General features: G+C 48.2%; 1 protein-coding gene across 2 annotated transcripts in view; it reads right to left on the reverse strand.

Moving 5' to 3' along the window:
• KCNIP1 (potassium voltage-gated channel interacting protein 1) overlaps positions 1–23,347 on the reverse strand; it is a 388,899-nt gene extending 365,552 nt beyond the window's left edge. The window contains exon 1 of one of the 2 annotated variants that reach the window (XM_055285273.1): positions 22,870–23,347. In XM_055285273.1, the coding sequence (XP_055141248.1) occupies positions 22,870–22,957 (88 nt within the window). In that variant the 5' untranslated portion in view covers positions 22,958–23,347. The remainder of the gene's footprint in view (positions 1–22,869) is intronic. The other variant, XM_055285271.2, reaches the window with a different exon arrangement.
• Positions 23,348–24,560: the final 1,213 nt, after the last annotated feature.

Here is a 24,560-nt window from a genome sequence, read left to right on the forward strand (position 1 = left end):
TGGCAGGGCCAGTCCTGAGCTGGGTGTGAAGTTAGTTTCATGCACGTCCCTGTGAAGAGACCACCAAACAGGCTTTGTGTGAGCAATAAAGCTGTTTATTTCACCTGGGTGCAGGTGGGCTGAGTCCGAAAAGAGAGTCAGCGAAGGGAGATAAGGGTGGGGCCGTTTTATAGGATTTGGGTAGGTAAAGGAAAATTACAGTCAAAGGGGGTTTGCTCTCTGGGGGGCAGGAGTGGGGGTCGCAAGGTGCTCAGTGGGGGAGCTTTTTGAGCCGGGATGAGCCAGGAAAAGGACTTTCACAAGGTAATGTCATCACTTAAGGCAAGGACTGGCCATTTACACTTCTTTTGTGGTGGAATGTCATCAGTTAAGGCAGGGCAGGGCATTTTCACTTCTTTTGTGATTCTTCAGTTACTTCAGGCCATCTGGGCGTATAAGTGCAAGTCACAGGGGATGCGATGGCTTGGCTTGGGCTCAGAGGCCTGACAGGCCGGTGTCTGAAGTTTCTTCCAGTGTTGTGAGTCTAAGACGCAGCTCTTGGGTTTGAATCCTGCCTCTACCTCTGCCCGATTTCATCTCTTTGATTCTTAGTTTTTTCATCTATAAAAGGACTCTTTCTGGATAGTTGGGAGGGCTGAAGGAATGTTTAATACATCATAGGTGTCTAAAATGGCAACTATAGTTTTTTTTGTTTGTTTTGTGTGTGTGTTTTTTTTCTTAACTTTCATTTTAAGTTGCAGGGTACATGTTAAGGTTTGTTACATAGGTACACTTGTGTCATGGGAGTTTGTTGTGCAGATTATTTCATCATCCAGGTATTAATTCTAGTACCCATTATTAAAGAAAATGTGGTACGTATATGTCATGGAATATTATGCAGCCATAAAAAGGAAAGAGATCATGTCCTTTGCAGGGACATGGATGGAGCTGGAGGCCCAATATTATCCTTAGCAAACTAACACAGGAACACAAAACCAAAAACTGTATATTCTCACTTATAAGTGGGAGCTAAATGATGAGAACACATGGACACAAAGAGGGGAACAACACACACTGGGGCCTATTGGAGGGTGGGAGGTAGGAGGAGGGACAGGATCAGGAAAAAGAGCTATTATTAATAACAAGAAAAAGTCGGCTGGGTGCGGTGGCTCACACCTGTAATCCCAGCACTTTGGGAGGCTGAGGTGGGCAGATCACGAGGTCAGGAGATCGACACCATCCTGGCTAACATGGTGAAACCCTGTCTCTACTAAAAAATAGAAAAAATTATAGCCGGGCGTGGTGGCAGGCGCCTGTAGTCCCGGCTACTCAGGAGGCTGAGGCAGAAGAATGGCGTGAACCCGGGAGGTGGAGCTTGCAGTGAGCCAAGATCGCACCACTGCACTCCAGCCTGGGTGACAGAGCAAGATTCTGTCTCAAAAAAAAAAAAGAATAAGTCATGAATACTCAGAAACTTCCAGAAGTTATACTGACAATGTTATCTGGCATGTATGGGTGCTTATTTATTCTGTGCCAGGCACTGTGCTAACTAGTTTGCCTTGGGAAAAAAAATGAGGTACTCCTGAACCTGCCTCATAGATGATGAGAAGCAACAGAGGACAGTGGCTAAGTATGTGGACTTGGGATGTGCACTATTTGGGTTCAAATTCCAACTGTGCCATTCACAAGCTGGGTGACTTTGGGCAAATAACCTCTCTGTGCCTGTTTCCTCATTTGCAAAATGAAACTAATAATAGTATCTTTCCATAGAGTTTTGGCATGAAACAAATTTTTACGTAAATTTCCTAGGATAGTGACACATGGTAAGTGCTAAGTTACTATGAAAAACTGAGGCTGTAAGAGGTAACTGGCCAAGGCCATCTGTAAAGTGAGGGGCTAGGACTCTAGCCTGGAGCTGTGTGATTCCAGAGCCTGGCATCTCAACCACAGAACCCAGGAGAGCCTGCCGAAGGGCTGAGGGACACAGCCACTCAAAGCCACAGGGGCCAGGCAGGTAGCTGCGCTGCATCCCTGGAACCCAGGTGCCCTCATGCAGGTTGGAGTTCTGAGGGGAGGCCCTGGAATCTGCACCAGCATCTGCCACTTCCAGCCAGGGAGCCCTGAGGTATCCTTGTGGCCTCCAGTTTCTTTACCTGGTGGACCTTCCTTCCAAAGGCAGGCAGCTCATCATTCCCTGGAATTTTGTCCTTCTGGGGTCAGGCAAGTCTCAAGGGTCCTCATGTGAGTCTTTTAAGAAAGTCTTAATTGTAATATTGTACTATAGTCTTGCAAAGTATTAAATATTACCATTGGGGACATTAGGTAGAGAGGGCACGGAATGTCTCTGTATTATTTCATACAGCTGCATGTGAATCTACAATTTTCTCAAAAATTTAAGTTAAAAAAGGAAGAAAAATAAGAAAGGAAGTCCCAACTGGGAGTCTGATTTAAAGGGTCTGTTTTGTCAATGGTTTCCATGCACCTGAATTTGGGACTAAAATACACAGAAACTCAGAATACGCAAACAATCCCTGTAGGGGAAAAGGCAATGTTACCCTAGAAAAATTCGTATGTGGGGATGCCTAACCCCCACTGTCCCATAAATTATTAATGATGACTTTCATTTGCTTGAGACAGATGTTTTCCTCCTATCAGTAAAGACTGGCCTTCTAGCAGATGCCACAACTGTCTGCTGCTCATAGAACTTTATGCATGGGATAAGCATGAAATAATGGGAATTTAGGCATGATGGAATTAGACACTGTGCCTACGTGTTTTTTGCAATAATATCTGCTTGGGAGCAGAGAACCTTCATCAGTTCTTGATAAACCACTCTGCTAATGAGTGTCTAGTGCTTCCATCATTTATTATGGTCCTCTCATGGACCAGTGACTCACACCTGGAGAGGTGCACCTGGATGGTTCTCTCATGTGCCCTCCTCCAGAACTTAGACAAAACAGTGGAAATCAGAGGCAAGGGGTCCCCTGAGCTCCAGAACTGGGGTGGAAAGAGCTCTGGGGGCATCCTAACAGTGCCAGGTCTCAGACAGAGCTTCAGCTCACCAGTCCAAGCTGCAACCAGAGGAGGAAAGAAATGAGGGTTTCTTCTATCTTTGAAGATCTCAGAGAACCGGAATTTCACTTCACTTTTATGATGTATCTACTCACTTGCCTGCAAGGAACTTGGTGTCTTCTTGCCATTCTCCCTCCCTACCCCTCACCAATCATTGTGAGAAGCTTCCTTCTTCACAGTGAAGACTCAGCATTATGCAAATTTAAAATAATGCAATATAAATATTAATATAATCTTATTTTTTGTGACTTACTGAAGTGATACCAGCTCCTCCTCTAAATCAACAACTCATCCAAAATTTATCTTAAACTCCTTGGGTCAGGGCGTTGCAAACTGCACTTATTTTATTGTTCATTGGCAGCACAGGCTGTTATGCGAGAATATCCAGTATTCTTTGAATTAGTCATGTGTTTGGGGGAGTTTGAATTCTATGAAATATTTAAGAAGACACTGTTTGAACAAAGTGCCACCTTCCTGTACCTCACCAGCCACTGCCCTGTCACAAGGAGGGGAAAGAAAATGACCAAAGAGAGATCAGAGAGACATGGAGAAATTCACTACAGCCCAGTGTAGCAGTTCTCAAAGTGGAGGCTTGCAAAGTCAAAACTCTGTTCATAATAATACTGAGACATTATTTACCTTTTTCTGTTTCATTCTTTTATGAGAGTGCAATGGAATGTTCCAGAGGTCATGTAACATGCATTGTTACAACAGTCTGAATGCCGAGGTAGCAATGAGATTCTACCTGCCTTTCTAAAGCCAGACATTAGAGATTTGTGAAAAATGTAAAACAATACCACTTCTCCTAATATACTTTTTGGCACGCATATTGTTTTTCACAAAAATATGTTATTTTTGTTAACAACTAATGGATGTATTATTATTTTGAAGTAAGTAAATTCAAATTAAATATTTTCATCATTCTTAGTTCTAATCTCTAAAATGGTAACTGTTAATAGATATGACCCATATACACCAAAGCTCTTAGGATCCTTGATATTTTTTAAGCATATAAAGGGGTCCTGAGGATGGAAAGCTTCAGAACTGCCAGTCTAGTGCATCCAGAGACAAGGCCTCCAGGCCCCTCCGACACTGTGCCCTGTAGAAATGCGAAGCTCTCCACCAGGCTCCATCAGATTCCCACTGGGGGCCAGGAGGAGGGCTTTAGTTTTCTCCATCACCTCTGGCTACCAGATCCTGTTCCCCCAGATGAGTCAGTTGATGGATCATCCTCCTCTGCACAGTGCTTTCCTGGATCTTCCTCATGTCACCTCTGATGCAGAACTCAGCTTCTTCCTAGCTTTGCACAACTCTCCCTCCCCACTTATATAAGTACATTTTCACCAGCCAACTTCCTCAAAGGATTCGGGAGATGAGAAAGGGAGGTATATGGAAGCAAAGGCAACAACTCTAAACTGAGTATTGGACCAAGTTTGTGATTCCTCCCCAGGCCAGCTGCATCTCCCCCAGTTGCAGAGTGGCTTAGATGGACTCTGTTCTGCCATAATCTCCATCATTCCATACCAACCTCCCCTATCCCCAGTATACATAAAAACAAAAGCAGGGGCTTGAGAGGCACATGAAGCTTTGGGATGTGTCCTCTGTCCCCATGCCCCATGAGATTGCTGCACTGAGTCCTCCTCCTGTGTCAATTCTGGAACCCCTGCTACTCAACTCCCCTTTGATTTCACATGTTCAAATACAAACGCTTGTTCTCCAAGTGCCAGTAAGACTTTAGAGATCATCTAGTGCTTCTCCACTTTATATTTGGTGCTTGAACTCTCGGTTGTGCCACAGAAAGATATTTGGTCTTTGGTACAGAGATCCTTTAGGGGCGATACGAGTGTCTTTTTTTCTAATGAGATAACTCTTGATGGGCCTGTAAATAGCTTCGGCATGGGAGCTGCTTGCCAGAAGGACCAGGCCGTGATTACAGGGTTAGAACCTTCAGCTCTACCCTGCAACCTCTGCAGAGGGAAGAGGGGCTGGAGGTTGAGTTTAATCACCAATGGCCAGTGGTTTAACAATCATGCCTATCTAGTGAAATCTTCATAAAACCCCCTAAATAATAGGGTTTAGGGGGCTTCTGGGTTGGTGAACACATCAAGGTGCTGGGAGAGGGCCCGGAAACTGCACCTCCACCCTGCATCCCTCGTACCTTGCCCTGTGTGTCTCTTCTATCTAGCTGTTTCTGAGTTATATCCTTTGCAATAAAGATGTAATAGTAAGTAAAGTGTTAATAGTAAGTAGAATGTTCTTTTGGTCACGCTAGTGGTCACGCTAGTAAATTATTATATCCCATCTGGAGGTGTGGGGGAGGTTGTAGGAATGTCCTGTCAGGCAGGTAGAAGTGTGGACAGCCAGGACACCCTATTGGTGGCTGGCATTTGAATGGGGCAGCCTTGTAGGACTGAGTTTTTAACCTGTGGGGTCTGAGCTAACTCTGGGTAGTTAGTGTCAGAATTGAATTAAATTGTAGGACACCCAGTTGGTGTCAGAACTAGTTGGTATCAGTAGGGAAAAAAAAAACTGTCTTCTGTGGTGTCAGAAGTATTGTTGGGGAGAACATAGTCACGCTCTTTCTACAATGGTTCTCTTTAATGATAACCTGCAGCAACACCTCTTTGGATGAATAACTCACTATAGCAAGATTCAGCCACTTCCATTTGGGCATATATTTAGCTGATCACTTGCTGTGCAAGAACCTGTCATTCCTGATGGTAATAAGGGCTAGCATTTGTTGAGCACCTACCTGAATGCCGGCATCTTTCTGGGCACAGCTCATTGAACAGTAACAACATCCTTTGAGGTTATTATTAGTATCTCCATTTCACCAATGAGCCAATGGAGGTACAAGGAAAAGATGTAACTTGCCCCAAGTCAGAAGTTAGCAAATAGCAGAGCTGGAATTCAAATCTAGGCAATATTGCTCCAGAAGACACTCTAACCACTGGGAATCCTGTTCTTGTCTTTACCCCATATCAAAAGTGGAAAATGCCAAGCAGGTCAAGGTCAACTATTGAGAGCTTGTTAGATGCTTCCATATGCCTTTCCATCACAGAGCTCAGGCTCTCAATTGACTCCCTGGGGCCACACCTCTGAAGTGTCAATAGATGTGGGGGTCATGGCCAAGCAGAAGGATCTGAAAAAGTCCCACAAAAGTTCTGCTGTGGGGACTGCCAAGACAGACAGGACCACGAGGTCAGCTAGCACCTGCCTAAATCTATGCTTTCCAGCCCATAGCTCATCACACGCCCAGCTGGAACCCAGGCACACCATGGTTGCAGCGATCCTTGAACTGGTCACTATGCAAAAGCAGAACAGAAGGGAGTCTGGTCCACCGGCACGGCTCCTTCTCAGCGACTGCACCCTCCTCTCATTCATCTCTACTTTCTTTCACAAGTGTTCCCAAACCGTGGGTTTAATCATGCGCTCTAGAATTTGTCCAGGTGTTGACAGCATGCTTGCTTACATATTGCCTTAGAGCCCTCTTTTACTATCGTTAACTAAACTTAGGCCATGTCACACCTTCTTGGCATCTAACTAAATTTTCTGTGGCTCCACTGGTCATGATCCCTCATTCCCCTCTGTTGTTTCTTTCCAACCCTTCTGAATTGAAATCCCCTCAGCCACAAGCCAGAACCCCGCTGGTGTGAAGCAGTCTGAGCTGTGGGAGGAGCTCCTGACCTCACGGGAGCCTCTCGGCCATGCTGGGCCATTGCGCCCAGGTCTCAGGTCTCCCTCCTTGAGGGGCAGATGGGAGCAAAAACAACACCCAAAAGAGAAGTAGATATTGTTAGCTCTTCCATCAGATCGTTCGCCCCAAGCAGCCTCAGCCACCATTTATTTTCACTCTCTCAGGACTTGTTTGAAAGGCCTTTTTCTCATGTTTACAATTTTGGTGGGTAAGATACAGCTGAGTATGGCATTATCCTTATGACCCTAAAGGATGTTTTTGTATTTGTCTTTGAGAGGGAGCCTGCAGGGAGAAAAGCTCAGGAAAACAAGAGTTTGAATCTGCCTTGTTTATGACTTTGGGCAGTTTATTTAATCTTCCTGAATCTCAGTTTCCTCAATTGGAAAGTGAGCCTCACAGTGTTTGTTTTACAGGGTGCATTGAATCATCAATCATGAATGTGAATTACTCAGCACAGTGCATAAAAGATGCTTCACAAATGTCTGTTCGCTCTTCAAGCAAGCGTGTCTCCTTCCACCAATAATTCAGATTCTTTTCAGTTTGGGCTCAGAGAACTACCTCCTGCTGTCTTTTTCTCACTAGCAACTTCCTGCCTCTCTTGCTTGTGGGCCTGATTGATGACTGCCTCACCTCCCTCTCTCTCTGCCCTCTCGCTTTATTTCTAGGGGTACCCCGATTAAAAAATTTTGGCCACAAACAGACTGCCTATCTTTGCTTTGAACTTTCCTGACTCTACTTGTACAAACTTAATTCCTGGGGAAAAATGGTCCTACCCACAGAGGCCATATTTCTGCATCACTGAACCATTCCAAGGGTTGAAGGACCAGCTTCCTTGAGAGTCCACATCATGGGAGAATCATGACCCATGATAATAATAGGCCTGGCCAGAATAATCCTGCCAGTGTGAAGTAGGCAAACCTCTTGGCCCAGAAATCAGGCTTAATTGGAGATTAAATTGCTTCCCCATGCCAACTGCAAGATGCCTATATCCACAGCTAATTTACCAAGGTGATGCCTTATCTCAAGGAAGCCCGTGGGAATAGAGTGGCTGCATCAGCAAAATTGCAAACTTGGTCCTGATGAGAAGAGTTTTCTTTCAAGTACAGCTTGAACCCTTTGAGTTTCTCATTTGGGGTTCGGTGCATTTAATGGCTTCTTCCTCTTTGCCAGGCTCTGTGCCAGGGCCTGGAGGTATGGATACCAGCAGGACAAGCACTGCATTGGAGCAGCTTCCAGGGCTAGTGGCAGAAAAAGAACCGTGCAAGCTAAGTTTCCAAAGCTGTAGCACTTTACTTAGTTGTCCAGGGATGAGTAGCTTATGGAGGTAGAGAATATCATGAATAGAGTCACGGTTAAGAAATTGATTTCTATATTTAGCACTGATACTAACAGTTCATGATCAAGGGTGTGTGGCACTCCGCCAAGCCCTTTACACACATACATTCCATTCTCTGGGCAACTGTAGGAAACAAATACACTAGGATTTTCATTATCCCCACTTTACTGATGAAGAATCTGAGTCTTAGAAAGTAAGTACCTTGCCTAATGTTACTACTTCCCAACTAATAGGCAGTGGGACTGGAATTTGAAATAAGATAATTTCATGCAGAATTTATGCCTTTAAATACTATACTACACTGCTCCTTTATTTCCCCAACTTTTTATTTTGAAAATATCCAACTACAATGCAAATTGTGAGCATGCCTCCCCTTCATCTAGGTTCACTAATGATGATCAGTATTTTATCATATTTGGATTTTCTCTCTGTCTCTGTCTCTGTGCGCATGCGAATTTGTGTTTCTGAACCATTTGAGAGTTAGGCTGAAGAACATAGAACAGAAGGCTGGTTTGGAAACATGTGGGGACCAGTTTGGCTGGAGGAGAATGTGTGTGTGTGGGTTTGGTCACGGGGAGACAGGACTGGGGAGTGGGCTGAGGTCTGAGACTGTGGGGTTAGGGCTGGGAGTGGCAAATCTGGTAGTTCGGGGTGTATTGCCACATGGCATGAACAGCCAGTGATATGCCAGTGAAAGCGGAACTTTCATTCATTCTCATATTGAGAACTGTATGATTGAAGATGTGTATTTAGTGAATGATATGTTTGTGGTTTCTGATTAAATATGGATGCTTATTGAAGGCAATTCAGACAATGCAGAGAAGCATCAAGAAGAACTTTAGGCCGGGCGCGGTGGCTCACGACTGTATTGCCAGCACTCTGGGAGGCTGAGGTGGGCGGATGACAAGGTCAGGAGATGGAGACCATCCTGGAAAACACTGTGAAACCCCGTCTCTACTAAAAATACAAAAATTAGCTGGCTGTGGTGGCCGGTGCCTGTAGTCCCAGCTACTTGGGAGGCTGAGGCACAAGAATCACTTGAACCCAGGAAGCAGAGGTTGCAGTGAGCCGAGATTGCGCCACTGCACTCCAGCCTGGCGACAGAGTGAGACTCTGTCTCAAAAAAACAAAAACAAAAATACAAAGCAAACAAACAAAAAACTTTAAAAACTCACCTTTAATTCAAGCTATAACCCACACTAATGTTTCAGGGTATTTCTTCTCTATTTTGCTTTTCCATACACATCTATTCCCACAGACTGGAACTGCATTCAGCAGTTTTTTTCTCCTGGCTTCCTACTTGATACGATATCAATAGCATTTCTCTAGGTTATTAATTAGTTCCTAAAATAATTTTTCAACAGTTTAATATTATTCTATCAGACAGATGAACCAAAATTTATTTAATGCACAATTTTTTCCATTGACACTTAGATTGCCTCCAGTGTTTCACTATTATAAATAATGCAATAATACCATAATGAATACCTCTAAATAAAAGTCTGTATGCACAGCTGTGATGATTTGCTTAGAATAGGTTTCTAGAAGTAGGGCTTCTGGGTCAATGGGTTGGATGGGCCATCTGTTTGGAATGGCGTGGAGGAGTCAGAAAGGGAAGAAATGGGAAGAAATGCAGTCTGCAGGCTGCTGCAGCAAAGAGGGTAAGAGGTTAGAAAGGTTCAGACTTCAGGAACGGTTCTGAGAGTGGAAAGGGAGTGACAGATGGAAAGAACAAGGCTCGAGACTGGGGCATGTAAAGAGAAAGAGTAAAATCAGGAGAGAGACGTCTGCTTTGGTTTTCCAAGGGTTGAGTAGGGGCTAGAGAAAGACATTCAACTAGAAGGGTCTAGTGGTCCTTCCTCCCGTCCTCCATCCATCCATCCATTTGTTAGGCCCCTACTCTATGCCAGGTCTTGTGCTGGGTACTGTACATTTTTTTTTTTTTTTGAGACAGAGTTTCACTCTTGTTGCCCAGGCCAGAGTGCAATGGTGCAATTGCAGCTCACTGTAACCTCCACCTTCTGGTTCAAGCGATTCTCCTGCCTCAGTCTCCCAAGTAGCTGGGATTACAGGCATGTGCCACCATGCCCAGCTAATTTTGTATTTTTAGTAGAGACAGGGTTTCACTGTGGTCAGAACGGTCTCGAGCTCCTGACCTCAAGGGATCCACCTGCCTCAGCCTCCCAAAGTGTTGGGATTACAGGCGTGAGCCACCGTGCCGTACTGCACGTTCTTAAACAACTAAAATGTAGCCCCTGCCCTCCCAACAAGTTCACAGTCCAGCCAAGGAGTCACCTGCAGGCCTGGAGCTTAAGAAAAGAGCCAAGGCAAGAGAGAGACTTGAGAGTCTCCCCTAGAGGTGAGGCCGTGAATGGGAGAGTGCAGAGATGAAAGGAACAGGCGAGAGGTCTTGCTTGGGCTTAGTCTATGAGTCACCAACTGTGTGGCAATGAAGAGCCATCTGCTGGGTGGCCACCACTTCCAGAAGGAGCCAGGTTACCCTCCATCCTTGTGCCCCCAGCTACCAGCCAGAGGAGGCTCTGTTTTGAGGGTAACTTATTCAAGGGTGTTCCTTGCTCTGGCCTCAGTTTCCCCACCCTTACACTGAGGACATATGGAGGAGTCTCACGCTGGTCACTGTGCTATGTAGCCTTGACTTCCAGTCACATACTGGCCACCTTCAGGCTCTCAGAAGCTCCCTTGGCCAGAATGAAATTCCCAGATACAATGAACCCGGAGGAGCCTGTGCCTGCTGTCTTTTTACCTCATGGTGCCCTGTGAGACAGGCCAGCAGGCACAGCAGATGCTCAAAGGTAGTGCCAGAGCTTGCTTGTCCATGGGGCTTTGTGGTTCCAGCCAGCTTCTCCCTTCCCGGGTGGTGTCCTCGGGGGCTCTGACCCAGGGTGCGGTGACTGCCACAACATCCAGGTCTGAGGCCTCCTCCACCTCCTTCTGTTGAGCTCCCGGTGGACTATACAAAGACAAGGTTTTACTACCCCTTCTTATGTTTCATCAGTAGGAGAGTGTGGGCTGGGAGTGGGGCAGGAGTGCACACGAGATTTTAAAGGTTCTGGACATGAAGAGCTTGCTCAATGAATGGAGTGTGAGCTCTCCTGTTTCATCTCCCTAGAATAAGACTCTTTGTCACTGATACTTGCATCCCAGGTAGGGAAAGGCAAGGCAGAGTATGTTGAAAACATCTCTCACTCTTTTCCCGCCCACATGGGTGATTTCAGTCACTCAGCCATTTCCCGAGACATGGGAGGTCCCTGGTTTGACTAGGATGCAATGAGAGTGAATTTAAGCTCACCCCTGATAGACAGCAAAGCCAAATAAAAGCAAAACCACCCCATCATTTGTTGAATCCTTAATTTGACACAAGCCCTGCACTAAACACTTTCAAGTGCATTACTTTAATAAACCTGTGGTATTGGCATTATTGCACACATTTTACAGAAAAGGAAGCTAGGCTCAAAGGAGTGACTCCCTTGGATTTCCCAAGGTCATACAATTTGGTGATAATGGATTTGGCATCCAGTGAACTCCAAAATCATGTTTCCAGAAAGTCCTGGATCCTCAAGGGCTGGAGGGGAACATAGCCATAGAAGCCAGCTGCGTCTGCAGCCCCCAGATGCCTTCACTGGGTACTGCTCACTTCACGCCCTCCCAGAGGAGCCCCTTGGCTGAATGGAACAGAGCACACTGGAAACCATCGCCATCCTTTCCCAGCTGCAGGTTCCCCTCTCTCCATGGCAAGAACAAATCAAAGATGAACCAAATGGCCCACCAGCTCCAGAACTGAGGAGGGCCATTCTTAGGATGGTAGCCTGAGAAGCCAGATGACTGTCTTAATTAACCCCTCATGTCCTGGATGCGGGAACATGGGCGGCCTTGCTAAGGAGGAAGTGTGAATGGACAGACGGACGTGGGAATGGTGGATACAGAATTGGAGCCTTTAAAGGGCATGCAGTGCCGAGCCTGTGGGGAATGGAAAGAGGAGGAAGCCCAGATTCAAGGCCAGCTTTGCCTCTGGCTTGCTGGGTGGCCTTCCCCAGGCCCCGGGTTCCTCATCTGCCAGCTCGACCTCTCAACTCCCAATGAGGGCCTACCACGTGGTAGGCCCTGCACCAGGTGCTGGGGAAGAAGTCAAGGCCAGGCAAAAGTCCCTGCCCTCACGGAGCTGGACTTTTAGTGGATGAGCTGGATCATAAACAAATGAATAACAGGGAGATGTTGGCCAAAGGGTACAGAGTTTCAGCTATGGAGAATGAAAAAGCTCTAGAGTAATGCACAGCAAGGAGACTGTAGTTCATAAGACCGCACTGTATACTTGCAATTTGCTAAGAGATTAGTTCTCACCACACACAGAAAGGTAACTATGAGAAGAGATGGATATGTTCATTAGCTTGGCTGTGATAATCAGGCCATTATCTATGTGTGTATCAAGACATCACACTGTGTACCTTAAACATAGACAATTTCCACTAAAACATTTAAAAACACCAAGCAAATACATGTGTAATATTGTTGCAGGAGCAGTAAGCACCATGCAGAAAAGCAAGGCAGCATTAGGCAATGTGTTGGGGGAGATGAGGAGGGAGCAGCCACCGCAGGAGGGGATTTGAACGAATTGAGGGAGAGATCCCGGGGGGATTTGGTGGAAAGAGTCCAAGGAGAAGGACAGAAATGCAGAGGACAGATCATGCAAAGTCATAGGCCACTAAGAGGAGTCTGCATTTAATTCTAAATGTGTCAAGAAACCACTGGAGACAGTTTCCAGCAAGGGGATTATAATCGTATATGATTCATTTTTTGTTTTAAAAATATGGGAATGGTCCATCAATGGATAAAAAGCAAAATGTAGTATCCATACAATGGAATATTGTTCAAACTTAAAAAGGAAGGGAATTCTGACACAGGCTATAACAGGAATGAAACTTAAAGACATAACGCTAAGTGAGGGCTGGGTGCGGTGGCCTGTAATCCCAGCACTTTGGGAGGCCAAGGTGGGCCAATCACTTGAGCCCAGGAGTTTGAGACCAGCTTGGGCAAAATGGTGAAACCTCATCTCTACAAAAAATGAAAAAAAAATTAGTCGGGTGTGGTGGTGGCGCATGCCTGTAGTCTCAGCTACTCTGGAGGCTGAGGTGGGAGGATCGCTTGAGCCCAGGAGGCTGCAGTGAGCTGTGATGACAGCACTGCACTCCAGCTTGGGTGACAGAGTGAGACCCTGTCTCAAAAAAAAAAAAAAAGATATTACACTAAATGAAATAAGCCAGACACAAATACTGTTCATAACTCACTTATATGAGGAACATAGAACAGTCAAGTTAATAGAGACAGAAAGTACAGTGCTGGCTGCCAGGGGCTGAGGGTAGGCAGCAATGGGGAAGTGTTTAATGGGTGCAGTGCAGAGCTTCAGTTTTGCAAGAAGAAAAATGTTCTGGAGATGGTTGGTGGTGATGGTTGCACAACGTGTGAATGTACTTAATGCCACAACTGTGCACTTAAAAACGGTTAAAATAGTAAATTTAATGTTATATATATTTATCACAATTAAAAATATGGGAAAGGATGCTATGCAAAGAATGGTCTATGGGGCTATATTAGTCTGCTTGGGCTGCCATAATCGAATGCCACAGACTGGCTAGTTAAATAATGAAAATCTATTGTCCTGAAGTTCTGGACACTGAAAGTCCAAAATTAAGGTTCGGGCAGGGTTGGTGTCTGGTGAAGTTTCTCTTCCTGGCTTGTAGCTGGCCATCTTGTCCTCACATGGCCTTTCCTCTGTGTGTGTGTGTACTCCTGGTGTCTCTTCCCCTTCTTACAAGGACACCAGTCCTGTTGGACTAGGATCCCAACCTTATGACCTCATTTAACCTTAATCTCCGGCATCAAGGCCCTATCATCAAATACAGCCACCTTGGGGGTTAGGGCTTTGACATATACATTTAAGGGGACACAATTCAGTCCATGACAGCAGTGATGGTGCTGACAGCTTTGACCAGGCGTGTTCAAAGGAACATTAGTGTTTGCACATGACCTTTTAAACCACAGTGCTGTATCTGTGATATTGACAAGTTATTCAGCTTCTCAAAGCCCTTGGTTTGGAATAAAAACAACTCACAGAGACAGGGCTGGACTGAATATGGGAATCCTTGTAAAGCCCCCAGAAAATAAGTAGCACTCAACAGAGGATGGCAATGGCCCTTCCCCTCATGTCTCCTGTTGCGATTGAAATGACAGCCGCTGTTTCTGAACTTGTGAGGCCTGGGCAGAGTAAATCAGCACAGGGATGTTGTGGATCATTCTGCAATCCAATATGCTTCATGGCTTAGAGACATCCCAGGCTCCGGGTGACAGCCGGCTCCAAGCTGATGTTCGCAGATACCGAGCAGCAAGCCTGGGCTTGGCCCAGCCTGCCAAGCACAGATGGGTTGAAAAATGTCATCCAAGCTGGCCCACAGTTAATCAAAAGATTACAGAAAGAAAATTAGGATAGGCTAACCCCAGCCTCTCAGATACAAGCCCCAGAATCACACCTCCCTACCTGATTCCTGCCCAATTCTCTGCCTCAGCTTCCAACTGACCTCATTCCGGCAATAAATGAAAATTGGCCAGACTAGAAATACAACTGGAACTCTTGCTGCTTGGTGTTTCCTTTCTTCTCCCCTCCCTGTAGTCTTGGCTGTCGAGCCTGCTCCCCATATGTTTTGTTGTTTGACTGTGAAAGGTGACCTATGGGTAATGGTTTAAGGGATGGATCGGGGGGCTTGGGTCTCAGAGGGCATTCTCCTCAATTGCACTTTCTCAGTCAGAACGGAGGCCCTGAAATCTTGATTTCTAAAACAAGAGTGTGTGTTGCCTCTTGGCCAAACTGGGAAGGAATCTGTTTTGTCTTTGTTGCCTTCTTACCCTGGATCTGATTTTCAGAAATGGAAAAATTGTACTGGGGATGGGCTGGGGAGGGCGGTAAAACCCAGGGCTTGGGGCCAGACCGCCTAGGCTTCCAGCTGTGGCTATGCTTCATGCTGGCTGTGTGACTCCAAGCCAGGCCGGTCCTCCGTCTGAAGCTCGCTCTTTATATCTGTAAGTGGGGTTAATTAGAGCACTCCACCTCCTAGGTTTCTCATGTGCACTAAATAAAATGTTGGGCATGGAGTGCTCAGGCAATGCTGGGCACATGGCAGGTGCCACCAGCAGTGCTGCAATTTTGTTGAATCTTTAAATTCCAAAGCTGAAAGAGGCCTTTGAAATCAGCAGCTCCTTCGTTTTAGAGATGAAGAAACTGAGGCCCAGAGAAAAAAGTCATTTGCTCAGTGCAATGGGCTGAATATTTGTGCCTCCCATCCCCCAAATTCACATGTTGAAATCCCAATCCTGAGGTGATGGTATTTGAAGGTGGGGCCTTTGGGAGGTGATGAAGTCATGAAGGCGGAGCCTCTTGAATGGGTTGTGTCTATAAGAAGAGGCCGGAGAGCTAGCTTACTCTCTTTCCTCCATGTCAGAATACAGCAGGAGATGCTGTCTCTAAGCCACATGAGATGGAAATTACTGGCCCATTTACAGAAGGACACAGACTCAAGATGGGGAATGGCTTGCCCAAGGCTGTCCTGCTGGTGCATGGCAGGGTTGGAGCCCAGGTCCGTCTGGGTCCAGAGTTTTCCCGCCCTGCATCCTGCTTCCTTCCACAGTGACTTCACATCGCCACTTCCACCCTTGGGAAGCAATGGCTTTCAGGGATTTGGGACCTGGGTCTGGTGAGAGAGATGGCCCAGAGGAGATTCTGTACCCCTAAGAAGACTGGGGAAGATGAGGGTCCCTGTGGCATGGCAAAGGAGGCCCTGGACTTAGAAGGCTGATGAAGAACTGACTAGATCCACTCCTCCTAGGGCTGTGGTGTTGCAGCCTGTACTCTCCTGCCTGCCAGAGGGCCCCATTTCCAGCTACTTCTAATTTGGAGCAAACTAGCCGCTCCCCTGTGGTCCTGAAGTTAATAGGATGTCTGTGCAGCAGTGCCAGGATAAATGGCCCTGAACAAATTACTCCTGCATGGTAACAGGGTTATCTAGGAGAAAGACCCGGAGGCTCCAGAGGGGCAGGTGATCCCACCTTCTTCTCTGCCCTCGACTGTGGGACTGTGGAGACCCTAGTGAGCTGAGCACCTGGACAACCCAAATGGGTCAGGGAATGCTGGGCCTGCTGCAGAGGTGCAAGGGTGGTGAGGCCAGTAGGCTGGGATGAAGGCTACTGGACATCAGGAGGGCCAAGGTGAACACATGCCCCTCCTGGCAGGCTCTAGCTTGGGGCTGGAGAGGTAGGCAGGGACCCAGAAGCCTTGGATAATCAAGCTTTCTTCCTGTGACAAGGCACTGGCACGCAGAGGTTCCAGGGCTGCAGAGAGTGAGTGGGGCTGTTGTAACATGACCAGAGTGCTTGCTCAGCCCTCACTGCCAGGACAGTGAGCTAGCCAGGACTCGGATGGTGGGGACTCTCTTTCCTTAGCAAGGGGCAGCATTGAAGCTTAGCTTTTCATGGGACAGGTGGCATTTTCCTCTTGGTACGGGGCATGATAATATCTCACAGGTCTCAAAGTCCCCAGTGTGAAGGCCTCTGCTTTCCTAGACAATTCCAGTAAACAGCTGCAACACCTCAATTCCAGCCTGCCTAGTGTCCAAAACTTTGTGTATTTTCCCACACCCAAGACCACTTCTCACACTTGGCCTGTAAGAAGGGAGAGCTATGGGGGAGCGGCCCTCTTGGGACAGAGCCTATTCAGTGTCTGGCAGGTGCTTTGGGCCTGCACACCTGCCTGAGAGGTGACAGGGATACTGACAGAGCATGGGTATGGCTGTCCTGCTGACCTTGGCCTCTGGAGTGTTCCCTTTCCCCATAACCCAGGTGATGACACTTTATGGAATTTGTCACAACCCTTTCCATGACAGGTGGCTGCTCTGATGAGACCCAGCAGGGAAAAACCCACCAACAGAATTAGTGGGATGCTGGGGGACTTTCTGCTGGTGGCAAGGGGGGGAGTAGTGCAGGCAGGCGTGACTTCTCCAGCCCTAGGAGTGCAGAGGAATGTACCTTGTCTTGGCCCCAGCAAGACCTGGGTTCTAATCCCAGCTCTGCCACTCACCAGGGGAGCCACCACACTTAGCTAAACCTCAGTTTCCTTATCTGCTGAAATGGTGATTGCAATCCCTACCTCCAGGATCAAGACTAGAAAGAGGCAAGGAAGGTGCCTAGGGCACAAAATGTAAGAGGGTGCCCTGCAAGAGCAGAGTCGTGATTTGCCTGTGAGCTGCTAGCTCTTACTCATATCATCACTACATTAAAAAACAGTCTTGTGCCATTGATATTATTATTATCTCCAATTAAAAGTGGGGAGCCTTGGCTTGGGGTGGTGTTCAAATGACACAACTTCACACAGCTGGTAAGAGGCAGAGTTGGTACTCCAGCCTGCACTGCTTGAAGGCAGAGTCCATGCCCGGGTCCAAGGTCAGTCTCTTGAGGATCTTGAACAGCAGTGGGGGGAGGCAAGAGGAACAGTGTGTCTCCGATGCGGCAGCTGAGGCTTTGTCTCGAAAAAAAGAGGAACAGCCTGGGCCAGGATGGGAGGGGAGAGTTACGGCCCCAGAGCCTTGTCCTTGAGATAGATCTCATCTTCCCACACCCCTTTTCCCCACCCCCGCAGCCTCATGGGTGGCCTGGAGGACACTAGAAGCTCTCCTGGATTGGATTCCTCCCTTCTGCTCACTTTGGCTCTGTCATCTGCGCCTGGGGTAACATTTGTTCCCAGTGTGCAGAAGGAGATGAGTTTAAACCTCCCCAGCCAGAATGGAGCCTGCACAACTTCTGGCTCCTGCCAGCGGCCCCCAGGAAGTCTGTGAGGGGGGTGGTGAGGAGCTGACTGTGCAGAAAGAGGAAGAGGCAGGTTCCCCAGACTCCTGATTTCACCAAGCATCCGAGCCAGGAGCTGGGCTTCTCCTAGTTAAACAGCAGGCGAGGACCTGGTTCTGGGAGTCAGGCTTTTAACTCCTAATAAGGAATCAGGTGAGGGAGATGGCTCTGGGCAGGCCCTTAAGAAAACAAGTTGAGCAGAGGGGAAGCAGTGGTCTAAAGTCATCCAGTGGCCAGAAGTGGTGGCTCATGCCTCTAATCCCAGCACTTCGGGAGGCCGAGGCAGGAGGGTCTCTTGAGCCAGGAGTTTGAGATCAACCTGGGCAACATAGCAAGACCCTGTCTCTACAAACAGTGAAAAATTAGCTGGTTGTGGTGGTGCACACGTGTGGTCTCAGCTGTTTAGGAGGCTGAGGTGGGAGGATTGCTTGAGCCCAGGAAGGCGAGGCTGCAGTGAGCCATGATTGCATCAGTGCACTCAGCCTGGGGAACAGAATGAGACCCTGCCTCAAAATAAATAAATAAATAAAGTCATGCAGTAACTGACAAGGCCATAGGCTTTCGTAAAGTGATCATGAGATGTTGCTCTCAGAATCTGTGCCTGGTGCTGAGAAAACAAATAATGAGTGAGAGGGAGTCCCAGCCCGGAGGGGCTCTCAACCATGAGAGTATCAGCTAATAACAGTAGTCGTATCCAGCAACACTACTGAGCACCTAATAGGCAGGGAGCTTTATCTACACAATCTCATTCAACCCCATAAGAAGGGTAATGTAATTCCATTTTATAGATGAGGAAACTAAATACCAGGGAGGTGAGGGACCCAGTCCGAGGCTTCCGAGCCAGAGTGCAGGGTCCAGGGATGTCTCAGTCTAGAAACCAACTGTGCTTCTCACTGTGTTCGTGGTTTGCAATTTTTTTTTTAATGCCAGAGAGATTCTTTAAATTTGGGAGAAGTCCAGTAAATAAAACAAATAAAAATAGAGCCGGAGAGGTGGGAGTGGGGATGCCAGAAGCCTGCCCACCCAGCCTTTCCTTCTGGGAACAATCTTAATGCCCTTCCCTAGACACTATGCAAGCTCAGACAGAGCTGGAATGTTTTATGTGGCTGGAGGCTCACGCAGGCTGGAGGCTGCAGACTCAGCTTGCTGCAGCTAAACAGAGTTCAGAGAGCATTTGCTGAGCACCTGTGGGACAGGTTTGCTGAGCACCTGTGGGACAGGTGTTGCATAGTGCTTCCTAGAAACTCCTGTACCGGGTGTCATCTCAGGCTGGTGGCTGGTGTCTGTGCCATGCAGTGCCGTTTCATTCATTTAACACAGGAACACACATGCTCCATTCTGGGCATCATACTAGTAGCTCTGGCTACAGTGGTGAGCCAAAAAATGCACATGGTCTTGCCCTCATGGAGCTGAAGTCTAGTGGGGAAGAGAGCCTTTAGCAAACATGGTCCTAAAGGGAACACAGATCACAAATTTTGATCAGGTGTAGGAAGGAAAGTTCAAGATTGATGAGATATGTGAGCAGGTGGACGTGAGCAGTTTATCTCTACAATAAGCGCTGATGAGAAATCTGGGCTAGCTGGCATCTTAGACAAATGGCAAGAAGGATTTCTGGCATGGCAGGAGGTGGCCAAGGGTTAGGAACAGGCAGGACAGGGAGGGTGGTCCTGGACCCTCCTTGTCCCCCAGGTATTTGCAAGGCTGGTAAGAAACAGTAAATTGCCGTAGAACCAGCAGGTACCTGGTCCAACACATTCTTTACATTCCTCAATTCTGCAAGGGACAAAGAAAAATCCCTCTCCTGAGGATTGGATTACTGCAAATCTAGAACTCAGTGCAATGAATAGTGAATAAGTGAAATCAAATTAAAATCAGAAATCATTAAGCAATCATAATGTATCCATGTAGGGTGGAATCTAAATCCACCTAGGGGAGGTGTAAACATTAGAAAGCCGTTTTCTGGACTCTCTGCAGGCCTTTCTCAGCTACCCTGCTCCCAGCCTGGCCCTGCTCCCATGTTCCTCACCATTTAACAAATATTTAGCAAACACCTGGATTGGGTAGAACACCAGTCACCCAGCACGTGCCTGGCGCAGAGCCGGGGCTGTGTAAACACTTGGTCCTCTCTGTGGAGCTGAAGCAAAGAACACAGATACAGTTAAGACACGATCCTGCCCCGGTGCCTGCCATGGGCCACCTCTCTGAGCCCTGGCCGCAGGAAAGGCTCTACTGAAGCAGTTCACAGGAAGGCCAGGTCCCCACGGAGTCCCTTCTGTGTCACATGGATCTTAGTTTCTGGGATTCTAAGCAGAGAGAGGGAGCCGTCCTGACCCTCCAGCTGGTTCCTTGCAGAGGCCAACACTCTGATGCTGCTCCCTCTGGCAGCTTCGGCTTCCTCCCACCTTCTCAGCCCTGCCTCTCCTCGTCTCAGCTTAGATGTCACTTTTTGGAGGCACCCCTTAGTCTGCCCCAGACATCTCTTCTCTGTGCCTGTTGACCCCCATGATTCCCCCATCTCAGCACTCAGCGTGACATCCAGGGAGTATCTGCATGTGAGGTGTGGGTACCAATCAGACTGTAGGTGGGGACAAGCCCTCTTGATGGAGGGCTTGTGTCTTATTCATTCACATGGCTGTTGTCTTGCAATAAGCATGGCACAGAGTAGGTGCTCAATAAACAAACTCTGAGCAAATAAACACAGGCAAATATGCAGAAGAAAATTTCTTCCTGATCATTTATTCGAGTGGCCATCTATCCTCGCTCTGTTTCTGTCCCTGTCTCGGTTTCTCTCTCTCAAATACACACGCACACAGAGTTCTTTGCACAGGCTCTCTCCTTGGCCAGCTGGCTTTTTCAGTCACCCCTCTTGCTGCATAATGGTCTTCTGTGATCTCATTCCCCTTTTGGTACTGCTTGGGGAGTACAGACTCACCTGCAGGAGTGACTCAGGAGCAAGTGGGGAGCTCTGACCTCGGTCCTGCCAGGGGAATGGGTCGGGGTCCCTCTCTGTAGACCCATGTTCATCTCAGCCCCGACCCCGCCCTCACAACTGGTCATGGCAACACACGCCACAAAGGGATCCCACGGCTAGGTGCCCCTGGATCTTTGCACCAGTGCTAGGAGGTAGACAGGCTGGAGGTAATGGACTCGTTTTACACATGAAGAAACTGAGGCTCAGAGAGGCTGTGACTTGTCCAGGTAGCAGAGTCAGATTGAGACCTAGGTTTCCTTAGACGAAAGCTCTTTCTGCTGCACTTGTGGGAAACTCCCATGATCCCCCCATCTCAGCACTCAGTGTGACATCCAGGGAGCATCTGGGCTCCCAGTGTGGGGTCTGGGTCACCACTAGACTGCAGGTGGGGACAAGCCCTCCATAAGAGGCTGCGATCGGATGCTGCCTCACACCCGTCACCCTCTTAGGTCCTGCTATCTGTAATGTGGAAAGAAAACCTTCCAGTTGTCTCTGAGGATTGAATAGGGAAACTTTGTGAAATTTCCTAACCCCTTTGCTTTCTCCTTCTCCAGGAGGTAAAGCCACTGAGAGCAACCACAGCTACACCCGTTAACCCCCTGTTCACCCCACTTCTGGCCTCCAGTAATTCTGCCAGGCAGCCTGGCCCTCCACACTGGGGGCTCAGCCCACCTGGGTATCTTAGAGGAGCAGCGCCCCATTTCAGAAGGATGGTAGGGAAATAACAGGAAGATCAGAACATCCCAAGGAAGGAGATAAACAGAATCCCATCATTCCCACCACCCACACATGCCACACAACGTACACTGGGCCAGACGTGCTGGGCGGCAGGCACCTGAGCCATGTCATGAGATCTGGCTGCACAAAGCCTTTCTCTGCTCTCACTGTTATTTTGTAAAATCCCATCAAAGGTTTGTGGGCTCCTTCCCTGAATATTCTGCCTGCTGCTTCCAGTGCCACTCCCCTCAGCCCCCAAAAACCTCTTCCTGAAAGACAGCATGAATATTTAAAGACGTTTTTTCAGCCAGTGGAACCACATCACGCTGCTGCTCTCCTTTGACATCATCTCCAGAAAGTTGGCCAGACCCCTCTGAGGGCCTCACCTTTCCCGGTGCCGAGTGTAACATGGGGTTTAAGACACAGGACTGGGCCCTGAGGAGTTAGCCTTCTTTCTGCCTCCCGGCTGTGGGCCCATCTGGAGCTGCAGCCCTAATTCTGATCCACAGCCACACTTTCTGGTCTGCCCAGACAGTTACTCCTGCAAACCACCTGCCACCCCAGTTCCTGGAGAAGCAGAAAAGACAGGCATGGATATAGGCATGAAATGTGGAGGGACGGGGATCCAAGAAAGCAGAACGATGAATGAAGCCCCAGAAGCACGAGACCCTGGAACCCTATGAGAGGAAGCTCTTGGCACCTGAGGTGCAGAGCTGATCCAGTTTCTGAATCCACCAGTGCAAAGCAGATGCCGGCCCATCACCACCTCCCACTGGCCCCCTTAAGCATCTCTGCTCTGCAGAATTACTCACAACCCACTGCATCAAATCTCTCTTTTATCAACAAAATACAACCCTCCATGGATAACTTCTTGAAACTCCTGTCACGCTAAGCCACTTCCAATGCTCTGGAAAGGGTTCTGTCCCTCTGCCCGCCCATAACCTATCAGCCACACAGCACCAACTCCATTTCCAAAGTTCCAGGCAATTACAGCCAGCTGAGTTCCCTGGCTGGGTGCCCGCCTACTCAGAGCCAGGACCCAGGTGGTCAGCAACCTCGAATCCCAGCAACCAATTTCCCCAGCCTTTTCCAAGACCTGGGTGCACCAGAATGGTCACTCTCACCACGCCGAGGCAATGCAACCAGCCAGGACATATCAAGACAGAAAGCAAGCGTCAAGGCCAGTTTCCATACCTTTGCTGAGGGTCCCAGTGATGAGCTTAAAGATGGTCTGGGCAAATTTCACGAACCCAAGCTTGCATCTTTTGGAGCAGCCGCTCATGGTGGCGGAGGGGAGCCAGGCTCTGCTGTCAGCACCCAGAAGGGACAGCGCCCACCTTGTGCACTCCAGGAACTTGGAGCCTGCCTGGGTGAATGGACCCTGAGTGACGGATGCACCCCCGAAGCCAGGCTCCCGGAACAGCACAGCTGCCTCTGCAGTGAGTCTGGCTTCTGCATCCAGAGAGCCTGCAGGGCAAACTCTCCCTCCTTCTCTCCACCTACTCCCGCTGTCCACTTAAGTCCTCGCCACGGGAGGACCTCAGGATGCCAGGTCCGGGACAGCACTGCTGGGGCACAAGGTACTCCAAGAGAACCGAGGAGGAGAGTGAAGCTGAGCAGAGCAGGGAGGGAGGAGCTGGAGCTCTCCCAGGCTTTGCTGACTGTCTTTCTTACATGGCAGCGGTAATGTAGCAATTAATACTTGAGTCAGAAGGGAGGGGACTGCTACGCAGAAAACACTCAGCCCCACAGCCTCCCACACTGGCTTTCCCACTCTTTCATTCCTGGTTAATCTGATAGATCAATTCTCTTTGCCTTGATCAGGATCTGGAAGGACTCCCCGCAGAGCAGGAAGCAGCTGTCGGCACTTAGGCACTTAGCAGAAAGTTTGTAGGCAGCCTCGGAGTGGCCTGGTTTGCATCTCGGAGAAGCCGTGCTGAGTGCTGAGCCTCCGGGGAACTGGCCTGTGAACATCGGACAGACAGACAGAGCCCTCGCAGTCTGTCCAGTAACCTTGGCACCAAGAGCAGGTGCCTTCCTGACTTGGAAAGGACAATGCCCCTGACCACCTCCTGCTCCAGGCATCCCCGACTCAAAGTCAGACTACTGAATTCCAGCCTCCACCCCTGTGGAGCAGGCACGAGTCTGTGCTCTCTCACTGGGATAGGAGAGGAGTGAAATTAGGACTTTTCTTGATTGAGATAGTATTCCTCAGAAATGTCATAAAGGAATGACTGAGATTCATATAATTAGAATACAATGCAATACTCTTAACAGCGAAACTGCAAGGCATTATGCAAATGTGAAGTCCAGCTATTGCTCCATAAAAAACCTGGCTGCCATTCAGTACCATAGGCTGCGTGAGTTGGAAGGGAACTTGGTGGCAGGGACATCTCATCCCACCCTCTTCACCAGCTGTGAACCTCCCCCAAAACAACCCTGCTTTGCTTTCTTTAGAAAGTCCTTGTGGGCCCTGGTCCTGGGCACATCTGTGAATGCAGTGTGGCTACTTGTGAACAGCAGATATGAAACACCTTCATCTGAATAAGGCTATGCCCTGGAAAGTCTCTTCTTCTGCCTCACCTGACTCCCTTTGATCTGCTTCTCTGGGACGTTCAAGAGGAATCCGTTGCTTAAGAGACAGAGAATGGAGACTGCCAGTTGACAAAATGCCAGATAAGCCAGAACTCATGTATCAGGTCTGATTTTTACCCCATGTTCTGGGAGTCAATGTGGAAGTGAATCTTGAAGAAAGAAACTTCAGCCCTTAGAGTGCTCATCAACACATTTCAGCTCTGAAAAGAGGCCTGGGAGACAGTCTGCAAACTCAGAGCCTTCTCAAAGCCACAAAGCCCTCAAGCCTTGCCAGCATGGCAGGAGTCAGA

Source organism: Symphalangus syndactylus, chromosome 7 (assembly GCF_028878055.3).
Source record: "Symphalangus syndactylus isolate Jambi chromosome 7, NHGRI_mSymSyn1-v2.1_pri, whole genome shotgun sequence".
In the NCBI taxonomy this organism is placed as follows: Eukaryota; Metazoa; Chordata; class Mammalia; order Primates; family Hylobatidae; genus Symphalangus; species Symphalangus syndactylus.